This window comes from Nuphar pumila, chromosome 6 (genome assembly GCF_984573655.1).
Source record: "Nuphar pumila chromosome 6, dmNupPumi1.hap1.1, whole genome shotgun sequence".
Taxonomy (NCBI): domain Eukaryota; kingdom Viridiplantae; phylum Streptophyta; class Magnoliopsida; order Nymphaeales; family Nymphaeaceae; genus Nuphar; species Nuphar pumila.
Genome location: NC_143254.1, coordinates 88017273 through 88041730, shown reverse-complemented (window position 1 = coordinate 88041730; position 24458 = coordinate 88017273). Strand labels below are relative to the sequence as shown.

At 36.6% G+C, this 24458-nt stretch overlaps 1 protein-coding gene across 2 annotated transcripts; it reads left to right on the top strand.

Annotated features, from left to right (window-relative positions):
* The first annotated feature begins 2655 nt into the window (after positions 1-2655).
* Positions 2656-23742, top strand: LOC149835058 (transcription initiation factor TFIID subunit). Of its 2 annotated transcripts, XM_090010380.1 has the most exons (7): positions 2657-3050; positions 4150-4256; positions 5131-5212; positions 5588-6014; positions 8336-8456; positions 22976-23295; positions 23386-23742. In XM_090010380.1, the coding sequence occupies exons 1-7, from the start codon at positions 2765-2767 to the stop codon at positions 23513-23515; spliced, it is 1473 nt and encodes a 490-aa protein (XP_089866506.1). In that variant the 5' UTR covers positions 2657-2764; the 3' UTR covers positions 23516-23742. The 2 variants fall into 2 exon arrangements, with proteins under 2 accessions (XP_089866505.1, XP_089866506.1); XM_090010379.1 differs by having other exon boundaries at positions 2656-3050; positions 5131-6014.
* Positions 23743-24458: the final 716 nt, after the last annotated feature.

The following is a 24458-nucleotide window of genomic DNA, read 5'->3' as shown; positions in this document are numbered from 1 at the left end:
CTTGTACTAAATGATCATTTGTTTTCTATCGTATGTGATATCAGCCTGATAAAAGGGTTTATGTTCATTATAAAAATAACTACCAGCCTTCTGATGCTCATCACAAACAAGAACATTTAAACACGTACCAGGGTGAAATTCTCCTATGCTCTCTACCTAAAGAGTGACATGTAGGCAATCATAAAAAGACCACAATCTTTTTGTAACAATCATAATCCAAGTCAACAACATATATAAAAAAATAATTGAATTAACAAACATATAAGCAAAATACTTACTCGTTATCTTGTTGAGGGATATCATCCGCAAGTGTGATTGTCCAATCGGTGAAACAGCCGTAGCCCATACATCATGTATAAAAATAACCCTGCAACAAAACATTAAATTTGTTAAACCTACTAAGTACAAGAAATTAATCTTATTATTTTTAACTAGGTAACAATAACTTATTATGTTGATGATGTTATTATCTATGCATGTTGTGTAGCGAAGTGAATTGTACAATATACAGTCCTTCACCTTTAGGCCCATTTGCCAAAGAACCCAATGATTGTAATTCAAATTGACAGAAAATAAGAGCTGTAAAATAAATTGAGATTAAAAAATAACTTGGGCACCCATAATTTAACTTTGGTACTTATACAACAATGTTATAAATGGATACCTTGTCAAATGTAGGGCAACAATTCATCGTTCAAGCATGTAACTGCCCCTTCTTCATGCTTGGGAGTTGTGAGCAATTGCTGTGACCAGTCAATGTATACAAGTTAGTTTTTTGTTTTTCAAGAGTAATACAACAAAAATAAAAGGTTGTGCTTACTCACAAAGAAATAATGAGTAAGGTAAATCGTCTTTGATAGATTTTCTTTCCTTTTTATGAGGCGATTGTATTTTACTTGAAGTCTTTTTATGAATCTTGCTAAATGCTACATATATGGTACATGCATGTTATATTCGAATGAGTACACATACAAAAGAACAAATAAACAAATATGCAAACTTCATACTTGCATCACTTCCCATCCAATTTTCTTCATCAAAATCAAATTCTTTTGAATCCTTGTCAGTCTCCTGTACATCTTGTACCTTGGGCACAACAACTCACACTGGGGTTGGGGCTTTGTAGGGTTGACATCCGCCACATCTCCCCTTCCTTTTTGCTCACCCTTGTACTCATTATGAATTACCTAAGATATACATACAACACACAAGGCATTGGAGTTGTTCATTAACAAAGACTACATAATAAAAATTCATATAATAATAGGCAAACATATTCAAAGAAGCAAAACTATTATTTTTTTATAAGATAAAGCATCTTCAAAGCAAACACATATTTTCAAAATAAATATATTATATTAAAAATAACCCTAAACTATATGTACAAAGTAGATTTTGGGGTCCACAGGTTGGAGACCACAAAGAACTCACCTTTCGATCTAGGAAGAAAAGTCGATGGGAAGAATGCCGCAACCTCGTCAGAATTACCGAAAAAGTCATCAGAGATAAAAAAAACTCAAAAATTATATGGAGGGGATTTTGCGGACCACAAGTTGGGGATCACGAAGAACCTTAGATTTTGTTCTTAAAATGAAGTAAAAATTTTGATATGTTGGTACCAGGTTGAAAATAACCCTAAGCAAAAATAACCCTAATCTAGACCCGATACCAACATCCCAATAGCAGAAAAAAATGTGTGTTTTAAATTTCAAAACACATTTCATAAATTTTCTATGCGATGCTATTTCATTTTTTATGCGAAGTAAGTCAGGTATTTACGATATTTGGATGTTCGAGTTTAAAAGAAAGTTCATTGACACATATTTTATCTGAAATTAGTAAATTTTTTACGCACGATAACTCAATTATTTGCGAGGTTTGAAGTTTCGAGTTTAAAAGAAATTTTATAAATTTTTTATGTAATTTTTTTATTTTTTATGTGAAGTAACTTAGGTATTTATACAGTATGGATGTTCAAATTTGAAAGAAATTTTGTAGATTTTTTATGCAATATTATTATATTTTTTATGTGGAGTAACTCAGCTATTTGTGCAGTTTGTCGGTTCGAGTTTAAAAGAAGTTTTATAATTTTTTTATGTGAATTTATTTTTTTTTTATGCAAAATAACTCATGTATTTGTGATGTTTAAAGGTTTGAGAATTTAAAAGAAAGTTTTCTTGCATTTATTTTATTTGAATTTCATAAACCTCACATTTATGATCATTTTTCGTTTGAGAAACTGCTATTTTTTTTTGAAATATTACACACGCACTACGTGACTGCTTGTCTCGTATCTGAGATCCAAAGTGACCCTAGATCATAGGATTTGAGGTTTTGATATTTTAAGATTTAAAATTGGATCTAAAATTTTGTGTTTGATTTTTTTTTTAAAGCCAAGTCGAGGGAAACCCTCCCATCACTGATACGGGTTACAAGTTGGGTCTGACTGATCCTGACCAATACTGAATCAGTTAGGGTCAGGGTCTGGTAACAAAGGAGGGGTTCCGGTTAACTATCCATGTTGAACCTGTGAGATCTGAAAAGCATAGGAACTCGGGTATGGTTTATTTAATTTTATAACAAACCCAGGTCTGACCTGAGATTCGATCAAGAGACGCCACCCATGGGTTTCGAACTTGTGACGTCCCTCAACCTGAAGACATTCACAAGTCCGCTCTTCCTGCCAAAAGAAGGAAGGAAGACGTCTCTCTCTCTCTCTCTTTTCTGTGTCTGGTGCGAGAGAAGAGAAAGGATTCATTGATTCATGGCGACCCTTCTTGGGGAAGATGGACGAGGGTACGAGCTAGCAAAAAAGCTGGAGAGTTGCGGGGTGTGGAGGTCGTGGCTCGGCGAAGCCAACTACCTGAGTTTGCTTCCCTTCCTGAGCTCCCCATCTTCCTGGGACTCATTCATGACCACAGACCACCATAGGTCGAGGGCTCAACTCCAACTCCAACTGAGGGCCAGAGCTCTCCTTTTCGACAAGGCCACCCTCTCCATCTTCCTTCGTTCCGATTCCTCCTCGCAATGCTCCAGGCTCAACCCCAACTGTAGGCTCTCTCTCTCTCTCAAAGAGAGATTTGACTTCTCAGTTTTAGGTTATCGTCTTCTGATGGGTGGAATTTGTGATTACTTCCAATTTTGGGAACGCTATTTTGTTGCATAGTTGATACTCAGGATTCTGGAATTTAGTCGATCATGAGACGCAATTTGGGTTCTTCGATTGCCCCATTTTCTGATTTTGCGTCCTTGGTTATAATTTTGTGTTCTTTTGAAGAAAATCAAGTGTTTTGTTTCGATAGTTAAGGGCAGTTTTAATTTGGGGAACGCGATTCTGTTGCGTACTTGATACTTAGGGTTCGGTAATTTTGTCGATAGTGAAACACGCTTTGAATTTTTTGACTTCCCCATTTTCTGCTTTCGCGTTTTTCCGTTGCCGTTTTGTGTTCTTTTGAAGAAAATCAAGTATCTTCTTCCAATAACATGTGTAGTTTAAATTGGGGAAACACTATTCTGTTGCATGGTTGATGCTTAGGATTCGGTAATGTAGTTGATAGTGCAACAATCTTTGGGTTGCTCGACTATCCTATTTTCTACTTTTGCGTTTTCAGTCATCTTCTTGCGTTTCTTTGAAGAAAATCAATTTGGAGAACACTATTCTCCTGCATAGTTGTTTCTTAGGATCAAAATTTAGTCAATAAGGAAACAATGTTTGTGTTTTTCAACTACTACATTTTCTGCGTTTGCGTTTTCGGTTATCATCTTGTGTTCTTTTGAAGAAAATCAAGTGTATTATTCCAATAATAAGTGCAGAATCTTGATAGAGCATGAGGGAAAATATGGACAGAGGCGTGAATGCAAAGGAAAATGATGAATGTTATTGAAAGAAACGAACACCACTACCGTGTTCAAGATGATTCTATTTTAACATTTTTCATTGGCGGTCAAACATCATATTCGTGGAGAATGTTTAAAATTTTCATTTTATATGGATTATGTGTTCCTTTCCGTCATCTGTGAGTTTTTCTATTAATTTCTGATCCATGGTGAGGATGTAACTAAAATATTATTGAAAATTTCAGCCATTAGCTTGTTGCAAATTCAACTATAATATGATGGGGTACATTGGTTGGTCATGTTTACTTTCAGATTTGCAGTTGCATCCAGACGATGTGTATTTCTCTTTGGAAGAAGATCACCGGGAGTGGACCCAAATTCAGGAAGGCTCTGTACCCCATAATTCTGGACATGCTAAGGTTTGTCATTTGCCAGATTTGATTTCCTTGCCGGTTCTAACTTTCTAAAGATGTGTCCTCATAAATTCTTATCTATTTTAGTGGGCTGGGCATGATAACGCTGGTCTGAGCCTGGCCTTGCTGCTTTGGTGAGCAGGATGAGCTTGGTATGTGTTTCCCATTTCTTTTTCCCTCAAAGATGGGATTAAATAGGGCTGCCGGCACCCTTCCTTGGCAGAAAGATAGCTTTTACAATTCTATTAAGTTAGAGTCGTCTTATTCTTCTATAGTGCTTCAACGTGAACCAGCCTGTCTAAAACTAACAATTTGTAGGAGGTAGAGGGATCATCTACAAATAACCATCATTTCCCTTTTTTCCAGATCCTTTATTACACCTCGGTTGAGTAGCTAACTAACTGACACACATCTAACTCTTCGGAGCATTCTAATTCTGTCTAGATTTTTTCTCATATGCTGTACAAGAAATATCATTTTGGTTATCTAAGCCACCTAAATTATACATACGTTCAACTTAAACTGTGAGGATGTTACCAAATGTCTGCAGTAACGGTAACCTACATGGCCATGGCTTATTTGAGTCAAGATTGTAATTATACCATGTTAGTTGTGGGCTTGGGTAATGCAAGTTTCTATCTATCCTGTATCTTTTGCACTTTGACACTTTTATAGTTATAATCCCTTTATTCATTGGTTTTCTTATGATGGTTCGAAATTTTCCCTCCACGTATTGTTTTCTGTTCATTGACGAATTTACTTGCCTTATATTATATAATATATACACGCATAAATATCTGGATCACTTGTGCGTTGTGCTTGGCTGTTGCTTTCCACTCATTGTTAATACCCTCTAATTGATACCTTTTGCCATCTGCAGACACCACAAGCAAAAGCAGTGTCCAATACTGGCCAGCTAGCTGAAAATTCTACTGGGAGAGTTTCTTGTGCTGGACCTAGAGGTAATGAACCCGAGGTTGATGATATGTCTCTAAGACCTGGAACTGATGACTTTCCAGAGACATGGTACAGCCACTGGTCTAAGAATCATAGAGCAAGCAGATTAAAGTGGATAGCATGGCGTTTTTCCCAACGGAGACTTCCTTTTTCAGAGAGAGAATTTTTCAAAAGGACACCTGAGGGAATGTCTGCATACATTAACTGTCTTGGGAAACATAAAAGAAGACGGGAAACATTTAAAGTTAGGAAAAGTGATCTTTCCAACCCCATTGAGGAAAATGCCCCTCGCATGCACTCTAAATTAGCTGCAGATTTCAGTTTGATGGAGGAGGAAGCCTTCTTCCCAGAAATAATGTTTCCTTGTAACTGTGTGCCAGATACAGCAGTCTCCTGCATTAATCAACTGGAAGAAAAGCCAAAGGTGGAATTTGTTGGGATTCTTGATACTTTGCCACATGCTACTACTTTGAGTCCAATGATGATTGAAAGGTTTGGTATGAGACCTGAGGACCTCAATATGGGTACCGGAAGAAACAAATATAGGGGAAAGAACAGGCCAGTCGAGAACTGGAAGCCCTTGAGTGAAGAACAAGCTTCTTGTTTGATTCAAAAGGCAACTGTACGCATACTGGGAATTGTTGGATTTGAAGGTGCAACAGAAGTTTCACTGGAAGTACTTTCACAATTTATCAATTGTCATATCTGTAAGATAAGCCGCATCTTGAAAGTTCTCACTGATAGTTACAGAAAGCAATGTTCATCCATGGAGCTTCTTAAGATGTTCTTGCAGACCACTGGATACAGGTGAAATGGTTGACTTTTTTGACTTCATAAGAGTTTCTTGTCTGCCTTACACTTATGTGATATGTTTGCATTAGATGGAAATATGCTATGTGCATCTGTTTTATTTGTTTTTGAAACTTGATGAGCATTCTTGTGGTGCTGGAAACCAATATAGGTTATTTTCTGAAATATGTGTTTATGAACACAAAAAGTCGCATAGTGGTTCAAAATATTCCAAGTGTGGGAAATATATATATTTTCTTCCCATATTTAATCTTTTTAGGAACCCGATAATGTTTCTTATAACAATTTCCATGCATACAATCATCATGTTGAGCTTGGAAATTGTGCTTTCAGATAAGTGTGCTGAGATAAACAACAAATTGCTCTGAACATGTAAGAAATTATTATTGTCATTATTGTTGTTGTTTTGTTTTTGTATGTGTTATAGTTGAATTACACATAGTGATGCATAAAAGAGCCATACCCCATGCAGTCCTAAGTTCCTTGGTGTTTGAGTGGAGCAGACTGGAGCTGATCTAACCTTCTACTGATTTTTGTAAGAACGGGCTGTCCTCGAGGCTTGAACCCGTCTTACACTCTTGAAAGGACAGGCATTTTCATAGCACCAAGCAATGACCTTGTCTTAGTGATGCATGTTGGATGGATTTACAGTTGTCATGGAAGTATTTTGCGACTATCACTGTTTTAAGAATAAAAGTTTGATTCAAATAATCAAGTAGTGCAGCCTGGATCTAGTAAGAATTTATATTTGAGTATCATTAGGAAAAAATAACATGAATTGGAGTAATGACAGAAGACATCCCAACAACAATAATCTTTCACATGAAGCAGGTGTTGGATGGATTAGGGTGGGGTTTTTTCTGAAGACCTTTCTCCTAAGTAAATTGCAAATTTACGCCCCTTTTTATTCTTTATCCATAATGCAATAAAACGATTACAAAAGTAATATACAAATGGGACATCATAATATGATGCCATTGCTCTCAAACTATATCAGAAAAACAATGTAAGCTTAGAAGAGATCAACTTGGCGATCGCAATTGGTTGGTATTAGTTTCAAAAGTTATGGTATTAGCTCAACTATCAACATGGAGCACTATCTGATTTTTGGATCTTGCTGTGATCCTGATTTGTGTGCTAAGATTAATGGATTTGTTACCCAATCTTGTTTTGATTCGTGGTTTTGTGTTAAGAGGCACTGATGTAGATTGTGAGGGTCCAAAGAGGACTGGATTGATGCAAGAGTACACTGGATGCAAGCACGGCGTGTTGCCATTCTATTCATATTGAGAGTTGCTGAGTATGATAATGGATTGTGATGCATGATCTATGGATGAGATAGCGCATCGGCGGGTGTTGACCCGTGTGTGTTTGGTTTATGGGTGTTGATCCAGTGTACCCAGAAAGGTGGTACCATGTTATGGTACAATGAGTGTGTGTGTGATGACTTTCGTACTCCTATATCATGCATCTTAGATCACATATGCTGCAATTGGAATTCTAACACTACGACTAGCGTGATGACCCTTCTTCTATTTAGTTGATGATACTCAAGATTGAAACATAATAGATGTATGTGTGTGATCATGGTACTGTACCAAAAGTTAAAACCAATTTAGAACTGGGGCTAACGATGGAAAATCCAGACCAATGCCTTTACCTAGTCTTCCAAGTTGTTTTGACTCTGGCACTTGATGCAAATCAAGATGAGCAGAAACTGCTACTTTTGGGACACCATCCATTATAACAATATGAACAATGATCCACCATACACAGGAAGTATGTCTTCAGCTTGATAATCTCTTCGGAAATATATAATATGTTTGATTCTCAACTTCTTGACATTGGCCTTATCATGTATATGAAGCTGTATAAGCATCTCCGTTTTCAAGGGAACACAAACACATCAAGGCAGTTTTTTTATCATCCCTTTGTCCTAGCACTTCAGATATAAGAGTTCATGAATCTCTTGGATTATGTTCCTGCTCAATTATGGATTCAGTTCTGATCGCAAAAAGATATGCTTGCTACCTTGATTTGTTTTTGATGATATGTACTGGATGAATTTATGATAAATTTTCAGGCCTACAAAAATAAGCTATAAGTGTACTAGATGATTTTTTATACCTTTGAAGTGCCAGACATTGTGCTGGTTGTAGTGAGCATGCAAATATTTCTGTGAAGTTAGTGATACTTTTATTCCTGCATATCTTTATTCTCATGTTTCAGATATCATCTTTACATTCTACACTTTTTCTGTTTTGTTTGTTTGGATCAGACTTAAATTAACATAAGTATCTTTTGTTGTGAATTTCCAGTAATCTTGCATCTCTGGCTGAGTATGTGAAGGATACTACAAAGGGGCCTACCCAGAATATGCAGCAACAACCTGCAAGAGATCTCCAGGCACTTCAACATTCTGTACTGCAAGCGCAGCATGTAAGAACTCAATTTTTTTTTCCTTTTTCTTTTTCTGCACAGATTCATGCTTGACATTTTTGTCATGTATCATGTCCTTGTTGGCATGTCTGTGGCACTTTATGATGGTGTTTTACCATAGCTATAAACTTTGTTTGATGAACATGCTCCTTTTTCTAGATTGAATTTTGAAGAGTTGAAATTTTTTGGCAACAGTAGTTAATGAACATTTGTCAAATAAAAAATTTAACTGAAACAAAATTAATTGGGAAGAGGCACTTAAGTTTCACCTTAGAGATATGTAAGGCATGTGGAGGATGGATCAAGGATGAATAGCCAGCGCAAGAAGAGGTGTTTGAGGTCGGCTATTTGCTTGAAAGGAAAAGTAAAGAACCAATGGAGCAGAATAGTTAATATACAAGAGTAGAAATATAAGAAACTGAGAAAAGCTGCTAACAATGAAATATTATTGACCGAGAGAATTCACCAAGTTGACAAGAGAAGTCAGCAATAAGCAAGTGAAGAGAAATTACAAAGTATGATAATATCATGGGAAACAGACAAGATGCTATTAACAAAGCTTAAACAAGAAAAATGTAAAGCATGAAGAACCACACATATACCATACAAGAATCAGAAAGCCAGGGAACTTTGACAGTTACAGGACAAGGAGCACCCCATAAACGCAAGGTTTATATGATTGCTATGTTCTCTATATAGAAGGTGAGAAACATGTAATCTTTGTAGTCCTACCATATATACAGGATCAGTTAAGGAGCATCACAAAATTATCACATAGGGCTCAACCACTGGAATAGTCACTGCACCTATGTCACATTAAGATGGACATGGACACACCAACAAATTCCTATAGTACAATTGCAAGTCACCAAGTCAAGAGCCAATACTGTAGATCATTACAAAAGTACAAAATGCTGTCACGTCAATGGCATTATGAAAAAAAGCAAGTAATTACAAAACAAATGCTCAAATTTACAAAAAGTGACAGACATGTAATTGTGGACATAATGAATCCACAGGTTTTGCTGTATCCATGAAGTATTGTGACATGGCCTCTGTCCATGTTGGTGTCATGTTGTGTTGACACAGGAGATGCATGCAAGTGAAATGTCCATTTGACATAGGTTAGTACCAAGAAGACCAATACCACGGTTGATTTATTATGATAGTGCTCTCTAATGATAGCTATTGTTTATTTTCAAATTAACTGAAAATTTGCACGCTTGGGAGACAAATTAGAAAACTAAATTATTTCATTTGGACAAAATTAGTCATTGTTCCCCTGAAATCAACCAAAATTTGAAAAGGATATCTCGTTCATAGAAAGCTATTGCCTTTTACTACAAATAGCCAGTGACTCCCCACTGTGTACATACATAATGTGGATGTCTTTTGACACAATTGTGGTGCCAGTGATAGACATTGTACAATAGTTCACGGGTTGATCATGTGAGGACGCTGTGGAGACCATGTTCATGACTTTAGTGCAGGGTCTTGATATTTATTTTTATTTTTGTTTTTCTTTTTGTTGCTGTCATTTGGCATGAATTTGTTGCTTAGTTATTTTCAGGCATGACTTTGCAGTTTATTCTTATGCTTTTGGAATCTAAAATCATTCAGATTCTTACATTTAGCGACAGAATACTACTATAAAGTGTATAATATTAAAAAAATGTTATTGTTTGTCTCTCCTTGTTCTACTTATTGTGATTGGTGTATCCAGTTCCTGTATACGTCCCATGTTGTCTCATATTCAGGTCCATCTTACACAGTTGCCCATACAGTGAATCTTAGCACCCATTTAAGAACGTTGTATTGTTGTTCATAAAGACCATTTCTGACCTAGGTCTAGAAAACCTAGGCGAAAATTATAAACCATTCACCATCCTTGATCACCACCTTTTAGTTACATATAAAAAACTGCTTGTATAATCTCAATCATGAATAATTATTTAGTCTCATCTTCTTGAATGCCTATAACTAAAGTACGGAAGTCACTTTCTCCAAGTTTTCTTAAGCATGGGCCTGGGCTAGTCCCAACTGAACATTTGTGCTTATGCTGGCATTGAACTTGATGGCAAACTTATTATATTATGTTTTGCCTTGGTTTATTTTAATTATCTTATGCATGTACTTTTATTAGGGTTAAAGTATCATGTTAAATAAGAGTGCTGCCTCCCTTACCCAACCTCCCACCCCAACCCCCACCTCGCCCAACCCTTTCTCTGCATGTAAAATCTTAGGTTTGTGACTACTGTTTCTTATCCTTCATTGATCTCCATCATCATATAGACGCTGACTGTTCAGAGGCAACTAACCCAGATAATATATCTTGGCAGAGAGCCCTTTGAAAACCATCCGTTATAGCCCCCAATGATCATAATTCTCTTTCCATCCTTTTCATTGCTGAGGTCAATCCTCTTGACAGAGCTAGTTACACACGTATAGAATCTAGTACCATGATTTTCTAGTATAACCCCTTAACTTTTGGACTACTGAAGATGTGGTCTGTTCCCTGTTGAAACATCACCAACCATGCTTCACAGCAATTGTGGCGACCATTTGCACATCTAGATTTCACTTGAATTGGACCCTTTGGTAACTCCACTGATCCTTTTTTGCAGTATCTTTATGGACATCCTGATGGCATTCATTTGCAACTATGAATGCTGAAAGATGATGATGATAATAATAAGGATCAAAATACTGTGGGTCATACAAATCACTGTATACTTGGCCCTGTCATCGTGGTGGTTAATATGTGATAAGGTTCTATAATGCGGTAGCATTTTTTGTACTAGTGTTACTTTTGTAGTCTTTTAGACAGGGCTGGTAAACAAGCTGAATGAACCAAATGGAGGGGGTGGAAGCTGTTAAAATGTAAAACATATATATATAATATTTATATTATTATTATATATATATATATATATATATATTTTTCTGTATTTTTATTTTATTTTTCTGTATTTTTTAGTGTCTAGTTCTAATAGAACTAGACTAACCTTATCTAGTTAAATTCCACTTGGAACTTAACTAGAAAGGTAACCATTGGAATGGTCCAACGGGTACATTTCTAACCGTTGGACCATTCCAACGGCTACAAGGAGAGCTCCTTAAGAGCTCTCATCTTCTTCCCTTTTTCAAACTTGTATATATAGGGGTGTAGCCCCTCTTGTAAAATAGTTCCAATGCTTCTTAAGCGTTTGATGTTTTTCATATCAATAAAAGAATATTTTATTTCTTTTGTTTCCCATTATACCCTTTTTTAAGGGTTATGCTTTAGTGTCTTTTTAGACACCTTCTCATGCGGATCTAAGTTCGTGTTTGGAAGATCCTCATTTCATTTCATGGTATCAAAGCAAGGTTCATCCTACGTCGTGAGAATTTCTTGCCTCGTTTTCCATGCCAAGCTTACAAAGGTGTTTTATCACCTTGGTTGGGTTCTTTGAAGCCTCTTTTTGAAGGAAGGAGAAAAGAGGAAGGCTCGTTGCATCAAAATGTTGTGTTTGCTTTCTTTTAATCTCTCTTCCCCTTTATTTCTTTTCTTTCTTCTTTTCTTCTTTTATCACCTTTGTAAAAGATGAATGCTCAAGATAAAATCACCATCATACCTATGGAGCTAAACGACACAAATTATGTAATGTGGGCTTCAATAATGAAGCACCACATATGGGGAAAAGGATTATGGGGCATAGTAGATGGTTTCGATTCGGAACCTAAACTTGTCCTCACCAAAATGGAAGGTGATAAAGAAGTTCTCTTAATCGAAGAGGAGAAAAACAAAGCCTTAGCCAACTTTGAAAAAAGTTGGAAGGAATGGCGAATAGCGCATGCTAAAATTATGTCATGGCTAATTAGTAATGTTGACATAAAGAAATGCTCTAGTCTCGCCAAGTTTGAGTATGTCGATAAGGCATGGGAATATCTCAAGAATATGTATTCCCTAAAAGATATTACACATGTTTGCAATCTTCAAGAAAGAGTGAGATCTATGACCCAAGGTGATAAAACTATACGTGAATACTATAATGAACTATCAAAACTTTAGGGTGAATTGGCTATTTTAGAGCAAAAATGGCATTGTCCCGAGGACATTGAGCTCCGGCAAAAGCAATTTGACATGGAGCACTTTTATCAATTCATAAACGGTTTAAGACCGGAATTCGAGTCGACTAAGTCGGCCCTTCTTCATCGGGGAAAAGTTCCCTCTATTGTCGATACTATAGAGTAATTAACTATGGAAGAAAACAAAATTAAGAAGAATACTCCAAATACTGAAGATGATTTCGTTCTAGCTGTATCTGTAAAAGTTGTAATGAAATGGTGGTCTTCCACGAACGCCTTTGGAATGATCGAACGAAGTGTCTAAAAGACACTTTAAGCAAAGCCCTTAAAAAGGGTAAAATAGGAACAACACACATAAATAAATAATTTTATTTATGTAAAAAGGATGCCTGAAAAACATTACAAGAAGTGAAGTTTACAAGGGGGCTGCACCCCTATTTATACAAGAGCTAATGGGTCCCTTCTAGCTGTTGGACTAATTCCAACAGCTAGTATTTGGTTAAGTTCCTAGTGAAACTTAACCAAACTAGATATTATCTAGTTCGATACGAACTAGATAATATTTATTATACAATAAATTAAAAAAAAAATTAAAAAATAATAATAAATATATATAATAATATATTATTATTATTATATATATATATCTATATTACATTTTAACACTCCCCCTCAAACTTACGTTACAATGAGCGAAAGTTTGTCTAAGAGGAAGTAAAATTTGTGAGTCGCAAGAGGTTTGGTGAAGAAATCTGCTAGTTGGTACTCAGATGTAACATATGGCAGATCAATGATGTCGTGTAGGTACTCCTCTCGAACATAGTGACAATCCATCTCTATGTGTTTGGTGTGTTCATGAAAGGTCCGGTTGCTTGCGATGTAGATTGCACTCTTATTATCACAGCACATGCGCGAGGCCTGTGTTGCTTCAGCTCCCATGTCAGCTAACAGTCTTCGGAGCCAAACAACTTTCATTGTGGTGGTTGTCATGGTTCTATATTCGGCTTCAGTGGAGGAAAGAGAGACCTTCTGATGCTTCTTGTACCTCCACGATATGAGAGATTCACCTAAGAACACACAAAAACCAGTGGTTGAGTGCCTATCATTAGGATCACCTCCCCAGTCAGCATCAGTATAAACAATTAAATCTAAAGAAGATGATGCAAACAAGAAAAGTCCTCGTGAAAGAGAACTCTTTAAATATCTAATAATGCATAAGATTGCTTCCATGTGAACAGAGGCAGTAGCATGTTGAAATTGACTAGCTGTGTGGACAACATATGCAATGTCTGGCCGAGTGATAGAAAGGTAGGAAAGAGCTCCAACAAATTGTCTAAATGGAGTAGGATCTTCAAGTCGTTCTCCATCATCAATTTTCAACTTAACATTAACTACTTTTGGAGTATCTACTTTCTTTTCATCTGAGATGTCAGACCTGCAAACAATGTCAAAAGCAAATTTAGTTTGAGAAATCAAATACCCTCTAGGGGAATAAACAACTTCTATGCCAAGGAAATATCGTAATAGTCCTAGGTCAGACATCTCAAAATGAGTTTTAAGAAGAGTTTTGATATTAGCAACTCCCTGTTTGTCACCTCCAGTGATGATCCTATCATCCACATAAAGAAGAAGGATAATAATACCTGCATCAGATTGCTTAATAAACAAGGCGATGTCAGTCAAACAAGAACGAAAACCAATATTAGTTATAACATGACTAAACCTGTCATACCAGGCTTTTGGTGCCTGTTTAAGACCATAAAACGCTTTCTCAAGACGAAGAATTTTACCCTTAAGAAGACTAATATCAGGAGGAGCTTCCATGTATACTTTTTCAACAAGGCTCCCATTTAATAATGCATTTTTAACGTCCATTTGAAATATAGGTCATTTCTTAATAGAGGCTAAGGCAATTAAAGTTCGAACTGTGGTCATTCGAGCCACAGGAGCAAAGGTTTCCTCGTAATCAATGCCATACTCTTGAGCGTAGCCTTTGGCTACAAGACGTACCTTGTATCTTTTTAGGGTCTCATCACTTTTTGTTTTGACTTTATAGACCCATCGACAACCTATAGGTTTCTTTCCAAGAGGTAGGTTTTGAATGAACCAAGTATTGGCTTTTTCTAAAGCATTTAGCTCTAATTTCATAGCTTAAATCCATTCTGCATGATTTTTGGCTTCAAAATATGAGGAAGGTTCAACATAGGATTGATTTAAAGCAAGAGTTGCTCTATATGAGGGTGAAAAAGATTCATAGGACACAAACTTCCCGGGGGGTCTAGAGATTCTAGAAGTCCTACGAGGAGGAACTTCATAAAATCTTTCTAACGCGCGTGGAGGGCGTTGCTCTCCAATTCTTCGTCTTGAATACTGAAGACTAACATCCCTACTAGTTTGATCTTCAGTATCAAGATCAAAGCTAGTAGGGCTTTGGTCATTGTCAAAACTATATTCAAAATCCTCTTCATCGGATTTGGAAGTTAAGTCAATTAAAAAGGAATTTTCAGTAATATCCTTGTGTTTTTCACTTTAAAAAAAAATTCTCCTTTTCAAGAAAGGTCATATTCCTTGACACACAATTTATTATTTTGAACATTGTAATATCTTCACTCTTTTTGGTTTTTGGCATATCCTAAAAAGGCACATGAGATTGCACGAGGGGAGAATTTATCGTTTTTGTTTGTAAATACAAAACATTTGCAGCCAAATACTCTTAGTCTGGAGCTAAGGTATAAAGTTTTTCAACCGAAGATATGTTTTCTAAAGAAGAGGATGACATTCAGTTTATGAGATAAGTAGCAGTTAAAGCTGTTTCTGCCTAAAACCCTTTTGGCACTTGGCTTGCTATTAGCAAAGTCCGAGTGGTCTCCATAATGTGACGATGTTTGCGTTCTGCAAGACCATTCTGTTGCGGGGTGTTTGGGCAAGATCGTTGATGAATAATGCCATATGAAATAAGATAGTTTTTAAACTCTCTAGACATAAGTTCTCCCTCTGAATCAGTGCGAAAAATGAAGACATTACTTTGAAATTTGTTTGTGACCATTTTATGAAATATTTAAAAGTGAGTAAAAACTTTGGATTTATGTTTAAGAAAATAAATCCAACTATGTCTAGTAAAATCATCTATAAAGATGACATAATATGCAAAACCACCTTTAGAAATTACTAGTGCGGGTCCCCAAACATCCGAATGTATTAACTCCAGTGGTTTTGAAGAAACAAAAGTTCTACTAGAGAAATGTAATCTTTTCATTTTTCCAAGAATGCAGTCTTTACAAGCAAAATTTTCAAATTTACAAAACTTTCCCAAATTTGGAAAATATTGGATTTTAGACATATGAGGATGACCAAGTCTTTTGTGTCATAAGTCTGTTTCCAATTTCTGAACATTTAAGCAAAAAACATTCTTGGGTAGCTCAAAAAAATCCATGTAATATAGTCCTCCTTCTCTATGGCCTTCCCCAATCAGCTTTCCTGACTGAGGATCCTGTATCCAGCAACCATAAGAAGAGAAGGATATATTACATCCATAATCAGAAATGTGAGAAATAGATAAGAGATTCAAATTAAGTTTTGGGATATATCTAACTTCTGGAACACAAAAAGTTTTGTGTTTTTCAAAACACCCAATTCCCTTTATTTCAAGAGATGTTCCATCTGCGGTAAAGACTTTTGAAATGCTTGAGTTGTTTTTAAGACATTCGGATAAGCATTTATAATGTGGGGTCATATGAAATGAGACACCAGAATCTAAAAGCCAAGGAAAGTTACCTGGACCGGAAACAGATGCAACTGCCGCTCCAGTTGAGGCTTCAACGGAAGAAGAGACCCCTTGAAGAAGAGGCTGAAGGATCTCCATAAGTTGAGCCATAGAAACAAGTGCGTATTGATCTTTTGATTCTTCGACTTATGCAACCTTCTTTTCATCTCTTTTCTTTAATTTTGGACATTGAGGCCTATAATGCCCCGGTTCATGACTGTGATGACAAATCACCTTTCTTTTATCAAACTCGCCATTTTGCCTCCCAAAATGAGGTGGCCTGTAAGTGCGAGTGTGATTCTCAGGCCTAGATACAACTAGAACAGAATCATCATCAGTTTTAGAGGAACCTTTTCGGAGACGATTTTCCTCCATTGTTAGTTCTTCAATAGTTTCAACAATAGAGGGAATCTTTCCCCGGTGAAGGAGGGCCGATTTGGTGGTTTCAAATTCCGGCCTTAACCCAATTATAAATTGGTAAAAGTGTTCAGCATCAAGTTGCTTTTGGCGAAGCTCAATGTCTTTGGCACAATGCCACTTTGGTTCTAAGAGAGAAAGTTCCTCCCAAAGTTTCGACAACCCATTGTAATATTCACGAATCGTTTTATCACCTTGTCATTATTTGAACCTTTTTTTGGAGGTTGCGCACGTGCAATATCTTTAAGGGAATACATATTTTTAAGGTATTCCCATGCCTTATCGGCTTAATCAAATTTGGCAAGGCTTGAACATTTTTTTAATGTTAATGCTATTGATAAGTCATGACATTATTTTTGCATGAGTCATTCTCCACTCTTTCCATTTTTTCTCATAAGAGGCTAGGGCTTTGATTTTCTCTTTTTTCGATAGAGGAACCTCTTTATCTCCTTTTTTTTTTGGTAAGAGATAGTTTAGGTTCCGAATCGGAACCATCCACAATCCCCCATATATGGTGCTTCATGATAGAAGCCCATGTTATATAATTCATATCACTTAACTTCATGGGAATGATAGTGACTTTATCATTGTCATCCATCGATTACAAGGGGAGAGAAAGAATATGGATAGAAGAGAAGAACAATAAAAGAATGAAAAAGGAAAGGGATACAAGATGTGGGCGCTCTTCAAATGAAGTGATAAAACACTTCCCTTCAAGCGGCGAAACACTTTTGCAAAGGGCATGGGAACCGAGGCAGCTTTTCTCCAAGATCTAATATTTTCGTAGCTCTGATACCATGTAAAAGTTGTAATGAAATGGTGGTCTTCCACAAATGCCCTTGGAATGATTGAACGAAGTGTCTAAAAGACACTTTAAGCAAAGCCCTTAAAAAGGGTAAAATAGGAACAACACACACATAAGTAAATAATTTTATTTATGTAAAAAGGATGCTTGAAAAGCATTACAAGAAGTGAAGTTTACAAGGGGGCTGCACCCCTATTTATACAAGAGCTAATGGGAGAGCTTATAAAACGCTCTCCCTTCTAGCTGTTGGACTAGTTCCAACAGCTAGTATTTGGTTAAGTTTCAAGTGGAACTTAACCAAACTAGATATTATCTAGTTCGATACGAACTAGATAATATTTATTGTACAATAAATTAAAAGAAAATAAAAAATAAAAATAATAAATATATATAATAATATTATTATTATATATATCTATATTACATTTTAACAATATCTAGACCGGGGAATCATGTACGATCTTATAAACCTCCTCATTTTAATCGACAAAGTGATGATTATGACAAGAAAAATGTTATTTGCCATCATTGTCATGAACCTGGACATTACAGGCCTCAATGTCCCAAGCTTAAGGAGCTCAGAGAGAAAAGAGCTGCGATTGCGGGATCGGATCTCAAAGATCAGGATGCACCAGTTTCCATGGCTCAACTAATAGAGATTCTCCAACCTTTCATCAAAGGAGCCTCCTCTTCATCTGAAGCTTCAACTGGCGCAACTGCCTCATCTTTTTTCGATCCAGGTAACTTTTCTTGGCTCCTTGACTCTGGTGCTTCTTTTCATATGACCCCAAATAATCAAAGTTTATACGAATATGTTAAAAATAAAACAAGTGTGTCAAAAGTTTTTACAGCTGATGGAACTTCTCTTGAAATAGAAGGTATAGGAAATTTTGAAAAAAATCATAAAACTAAGAAATTTTCTATCCCAGAAGTTAGACATATTCCCAAATTAAATTTAAATCTTTTATTTGTATCTCAAATATCTGATTATGGGTGTAATATTTTCTTTTCTTCTCATGGTTGCTGGGTTCAGGATCGCCAATCAGGAAAGCTGATGGGGGAAGGCCATAGAGAATGATGACTCTATTAAATGATTTTTTTGGAAATGCTGAAGAATGCCTTTTACTATAATGTTCAAAAAATTGAGTTGAAACCAGAGTTACCGGAAGCGCCTAGGGTAAAGGGGAAGCGCGCTTCGGAAGCGCGAAACGACGCGCTTCCGGTTCGCTTCCTAGGTCGCTTCCGAGACGGTTCATAATTTTCTTCTAAGTGGTCCCATGCTTCCCCGCTTCCTACATTTTTGAAAGTGCCTCGCTTCCCGCTCCCGCTTCCCGTATCGCTTCCCGCTCCCGCTTCCTCAACTGGCAACTCTGGTTGAAACTGTAACATGAAAGACTTGGTCATCCACATATAGCCAAAATCCAATATTTTCCAAATCTAAGGAAATTTTGTAACTCTGAATCATTTGATTGTAAGGATTGTATTCTTGGCAAAATGAAAAGATTACCATTTCATCTCTTCAAGACCACTTGAATTAGTATACTCGGATGTTTGGGGTCTTGCACCAGTAATTTCCAAAGGAGGACTTGCTTATTACGTTATTTTTGTTGATGATTTTTCCCGACATACGTGAATTTACTTTCTTAAACATAAGTCTGAAGTATTTTCATACTTTCAACCATTTCATAATATGGTTAAAAACAAGTTTCAAAATGATATTACTATTTTTCGCACAGATTCAGGGATAGAATTTTTATCCACAAATTTTAAAAATTATCTTAATTTGCATGGCATCACATGTCCATACACACCTCAACAAAATGGGCTGGCAGAACGCAAACACCGCCATATTATGGAATCCACTAGGACTTTATTAATAGCAAATCAAGTCCCAAAAGATTTTGGGGCAGAAGTTACCTTAACTGCCGCCTATCTGATTAATAGGATGCCATCCTCTTCTTTGCAAAATATAACTCCCATTGAAAAACTTCTGAATGTTTCTCCAAATTACTCTAGATTGAGAATATTTGGTTGCAAGTGTTTCATTTTTACCGACAAAAATGATAAACTTTCTCCTCGTACGATTCCTTTGCCTTTTTAGGATATGCTGAAAATAAAAAAGGTTATAGGTGTTTTGACCTAAAAAATAATAGATTATATGTCTAGAAATGTTTCCTTTCTCGAAGCTTTTTTGATTTTGAAAAACCAAAGGAAATCACTGAGTACTCTTTTTTGTTAGATCTGACATCAAAATCTGATGAATATAATCTTAACTATAACTTTGATAATGATCAAGGAATTATTGATCTTGATCATAATGTTGACAATGAAGAAGTTCATAGAGACACTAGTATCCAGTATTCTAGGCGACGAGAGCTTAATCTTTTATGTGCACATGAAAGATATTCTGACATTCCAACTAGACGGTCATCCCGAGTCTTGAGGCCTCCAGGAAAGTTTGTGTCATACGAGTCCTTCTCACCTACGTATAGGGTTGTCATTGCATTAATTCACTCATACGAATAACTATCTACATGTCTTCAAGCAAAAAATGATGTCAAATGGATAGAAGTCATGAAAGCTGAATTAGATGCACTCGAAAAAGCTTCTACATGGACTATTCAAGATCTTCCTCCAAGCAAGAAAACTATATGATGTTGATGGGTTTATAAAATTAAAACCAAGAGTGATGGCATCCTTGAAAGATATAAAGCCCGATTAGTAGCCAAAGGGTATGCCAAAGAATATGACATTGATTATGAAGAAATCTTTGCCCCTGTGGCTCATATGACAACAGTCAGAACTTTAATTGCCTTAGCCTCCATCAAGAAATGATCCATCTTCCAAATGGATGTCAAAAATGCATTTCTAAATGAAAAGCTAGTTGAAGAAGTATATATGAAGCCCCCTCCAGGTCTCAGTATTCCTAAGGGTAAAGTCATTCGCTTGGATAAAGCTCTTTATGGACTTAAACAAACACTAAAAGCTTGTTATGATAGGTTTAGTCGGGTTATGATTGATATTGGTTTTCAATTTTGTTTAACTGACACTGCTTTGTTTATTAAGAATTCTGATGCAGGAATCATTGTGCTTCTTCTCTATGCGGATGATATGATCATCATCGGAAGCGATAAACAGGGAGCTGAAACGATCAAAACTCTTCTTAAATCTCACTTTGAAATGACTAATTTAGGCTTATTGAGATATTTTTTAGGCATTGAAGTTTCCTATTCTCCTAAAGGATATTTATTGTCTCAAACTAAGTTCGCTTTTGACATTGTTTCCAGGTCTGGTATTACTGATGACAAGAGAGTAGACACTCCAGAAGTTGTAAATGTTAAAATGAAGATTGATGATGGAGAACTTGCAGATCCTACCCCTTACAGACAGCTTGTCGGGACACTTTCTTATCTATCCATTATCAGACCAGATATAACACATGTTGTTCACACAACAAGCCAGTTTCAACACGCTCCCACCTCTGTGCATATGAGAGCAATCATGCATATTATCAGATACATCCAGTTCTCTCTTTCACGGGGACTTTTCTTGTCTTCCTCCTCCTTCCTTGATTTAATTGCATATACTGATGCCGATTGGGGAGGTGATCCCAATAACAGACACTCAACCACTGGTTTTTGTGTCTTCTTAGGTGAATCATTAATCTCGTGGAGGTGTAAAAAGCAGCAGAAGGTCCCTTTATCTTCCACCGAAACTGAATACAGAGTCATGACAACTACGACCATGGAAGTAGTTTGGTTTCTGCATCTGCTTGCTGACATGGGAACTAAAGCAACAAAAGCTTCACAAATGTGTTGTGACAACAAAAGTGAGATCTACATTGCAAGTAACAGAACGTTCCGCGAGCGCACCAAACACATCGAAATGGATTGTCACTACGTCAGAGAGGAATATCTACATGGGACAATTGATCTGCCATATGTTACTTCAAAATATCAGCTAGCAGATTTCTTTACAAAGCCTCTCGCTGCTCCTCGTTTTCACTTCCTCTTAAACAAACTTTCGCTCATTGTACCGTAAGTTTGAGGGAGAGTGTTAAAATGTAAAACATATATATAATAATAATATTTATATTATTATATATATATATATTTCTATATTTTTATTTTATTTTTCTGTATTTTTTAGTGTCTAGTTCTAATAAAACTAGACTAACCTTATCTAGTTAAGTTCCACTTGGAACTTAACTAGAAAGATAACCATTGGAATGGTCCAACAATTACATTTCTAACTGTTGGACCATTCCAACAGCTACAAGGAGAGCTCCTTAAGAGCTCTCCTCTTTCCTTTTTCAAACTTGTATATATAGGGGTGCAGCCCCTCTTGTAAAATAGTTCCAATGCTTCTTAAGCATTTGATGTTTTTCATATCAATAAAAGAATATTTTATTTCTTTTGTTTTCCATTATATCCTTTTTTAAGGGTTATGCTTTAGTGTCTTTTTAGACACCTTCTCGTGCGAATCTAAGTTGGTGTTTGGAAGATCCTCATTTCATTTCAGAAGCTTGGCTTGTTCTTGTGGCAATCTAAGCTGAGCTCGAGCTCATGGTGAGCCCAAGTTAAACGAGCTGAGCTCGAGCTCATGGTGAGCCCGAGTTAAAAGCCAAGCTTGATCTGGTTCTTTTACCAAAAAAACATTTTCAAAATTGAAATAAGAGAAATTTGAGTCTAAACCTACCGAACCAAGCTCAAACGGGCTCATTTACAAAATAAATACATCGTTTTAAAGTTGTAAGCACTATGATTTGAAATCTTAACTTATTCCTGGCCAGCCAAACACTTCAACAATGTACACTCTATGACCTATGTCACATGGATATAGCTGCGGATATGGGGATATGGCCATTTTTATGAAGTTTTCAATATGACTAGTATATAAGGGGACACATACTGGGGCCAAAGGTGGAGAATCCATGTAACATAATCTATGACATAAAATACATGTAAAATATGTTTATTACTAGTTAACGAGTCTATACAAGATGAGTTGAGTGGAACACTCATTCTTGTTTGGCTTGCTGAGCTTATTTCACTAGTTGGAATCTACTCTTTATGAGCCATGCCGTGAGCAGCTCGTCTTGTTTCCTAGCCCTGCTTTTGGATAATACCGTCTAAGTTCTCTATGTTATATTTCCAAGTGAAAATTTTGCAGGTTTCTATTCTAGTATATAATTTTCCTTGTGAATTCATCCTGTGTACACTATTCTTTGTTTGTTTCTCTTATGCACACACACACACACACACACAATCTGTGTTGGGTCTTGTGTGCACTCATGTTCTGGAGCTGCTGAGGAGGGTTGGAGAAAATTTTCTTTCTTCTTTCAACACAAGTTTAAACCCTTTTTTTAGTGAGTCATCCACTGATTTCATGCAAACCATTTTTGAATCTTAGTTATTCCGAGTATTCCTACTTATAGATGCTCTCTCTCTCTGTTTTGTTATGAAGATCCAGAGACAAATGCATCCTCAAGTCCATATGCTTCATCCTGAGAGCCTTGCAGCCCATCAGCAACATTTTGATAAACTGAGACGTAGGCAACCATCCACTCCTCAAGGTGCTGGAATGATATCTGAGAAGGAAAGGCCTATTGTAAGTGTTAAGGTTGAGAATACATGTGAACCTTACACGGATGGTGGATTCAGTAGCTCCTCGTTGATGAGCAAACAAGTCCAATTTAAACAGATGGCTATGGCATCTCAGCATCCTCACTCTGGGCATCAATATAAGCAAATGGCGTCAATTCATGTTCCTCAACTTCCATCTCAGTAAAGCCCTTTAAGGACATCGCTTGATTTTCAAAATTTCTGGATGATAAATATGTTGGATAAAATAAATTTGTTAATGTGTACTTGCAGGTCTATGTTTAATATGAGGACTACTCCTGTTAAGGTAGACGGTTTTCAGGAGCTGATGGGGGGTGACATGACAGTAAAGCATGACCTGGAAGATGGTAGAGATAACAAATTAACATCACCATCCAAATAGATGCTGATGTTTGATGCTTTCTATGTATGTGTCCGTATTCTAACTGTGCTGTCTTTTTTCCTTTCTTTCAGTTACTGTTAACTAAAAAGACTGCATTTGCTGATAAAAAATCACGTCTCTAATGCAAATTTAGGCTTTGGCTGTTAGATGGAAGTTTACATTTTATTGTAAAAATATCTTCACAAACATCATTGATCTCAATTCCAAATAAAGACTGTATAGTTATTTTATGTGAAGTTTTTCACTGTGAATCCATATTGCTCATGAAAAATCTCTGTTGCAAATTTAGCGTTATGCGGTGTGCTTCTAGCATGTTACATGTATTTACAATGTAATCATTCCTCGAATATGATATGCTCTCTCTCTCTCTCTCTCTCTCTCTCTCTCTCTCTCTCTCTCTCTCTCTCTCTGTGCCACAATTACTTCTGCTTTCTTACACGCCCTATGAAGGGCTGGCTAGTGTGGTTTAATTAGGTTGGTTTTCATTGAGTACAACGTACCATCCAATCAGGTGCTTCCAAATTTGAACCCAGTCTACAACGATCAGTGTAACTAGGATATGATAACATTGTGATAACAATAACAAGGGAAGCATTTGGGTCATGGTTGGATGCTTGCCCACCATACACTCAGGACAGGTCAAGGTTCAGTTAAACTCAGTCTAGCCAACAACACTCTAGACAATTTCTTCTAACTCATTCATGCTTAAATTTGGGTTCGACCATGGCACAAAGAAGGAAAGGCGGCGCTTACCTCGGCCAAATTAACCAGGTCAAGCAGTAAGGTAGTGGTAAATGCACAGGTAGTCTATGATAACCAACATAAACCACACTACCGCCTTCATAGGGCCTGGTAAGAAAACAGAAGGGATTGTGGCATTGAGAGAGAGAGAGAGAGAGAGAGAGAGAGAGAGAGAGAGAGAGAGAGAGAGAGAGATTTCAAA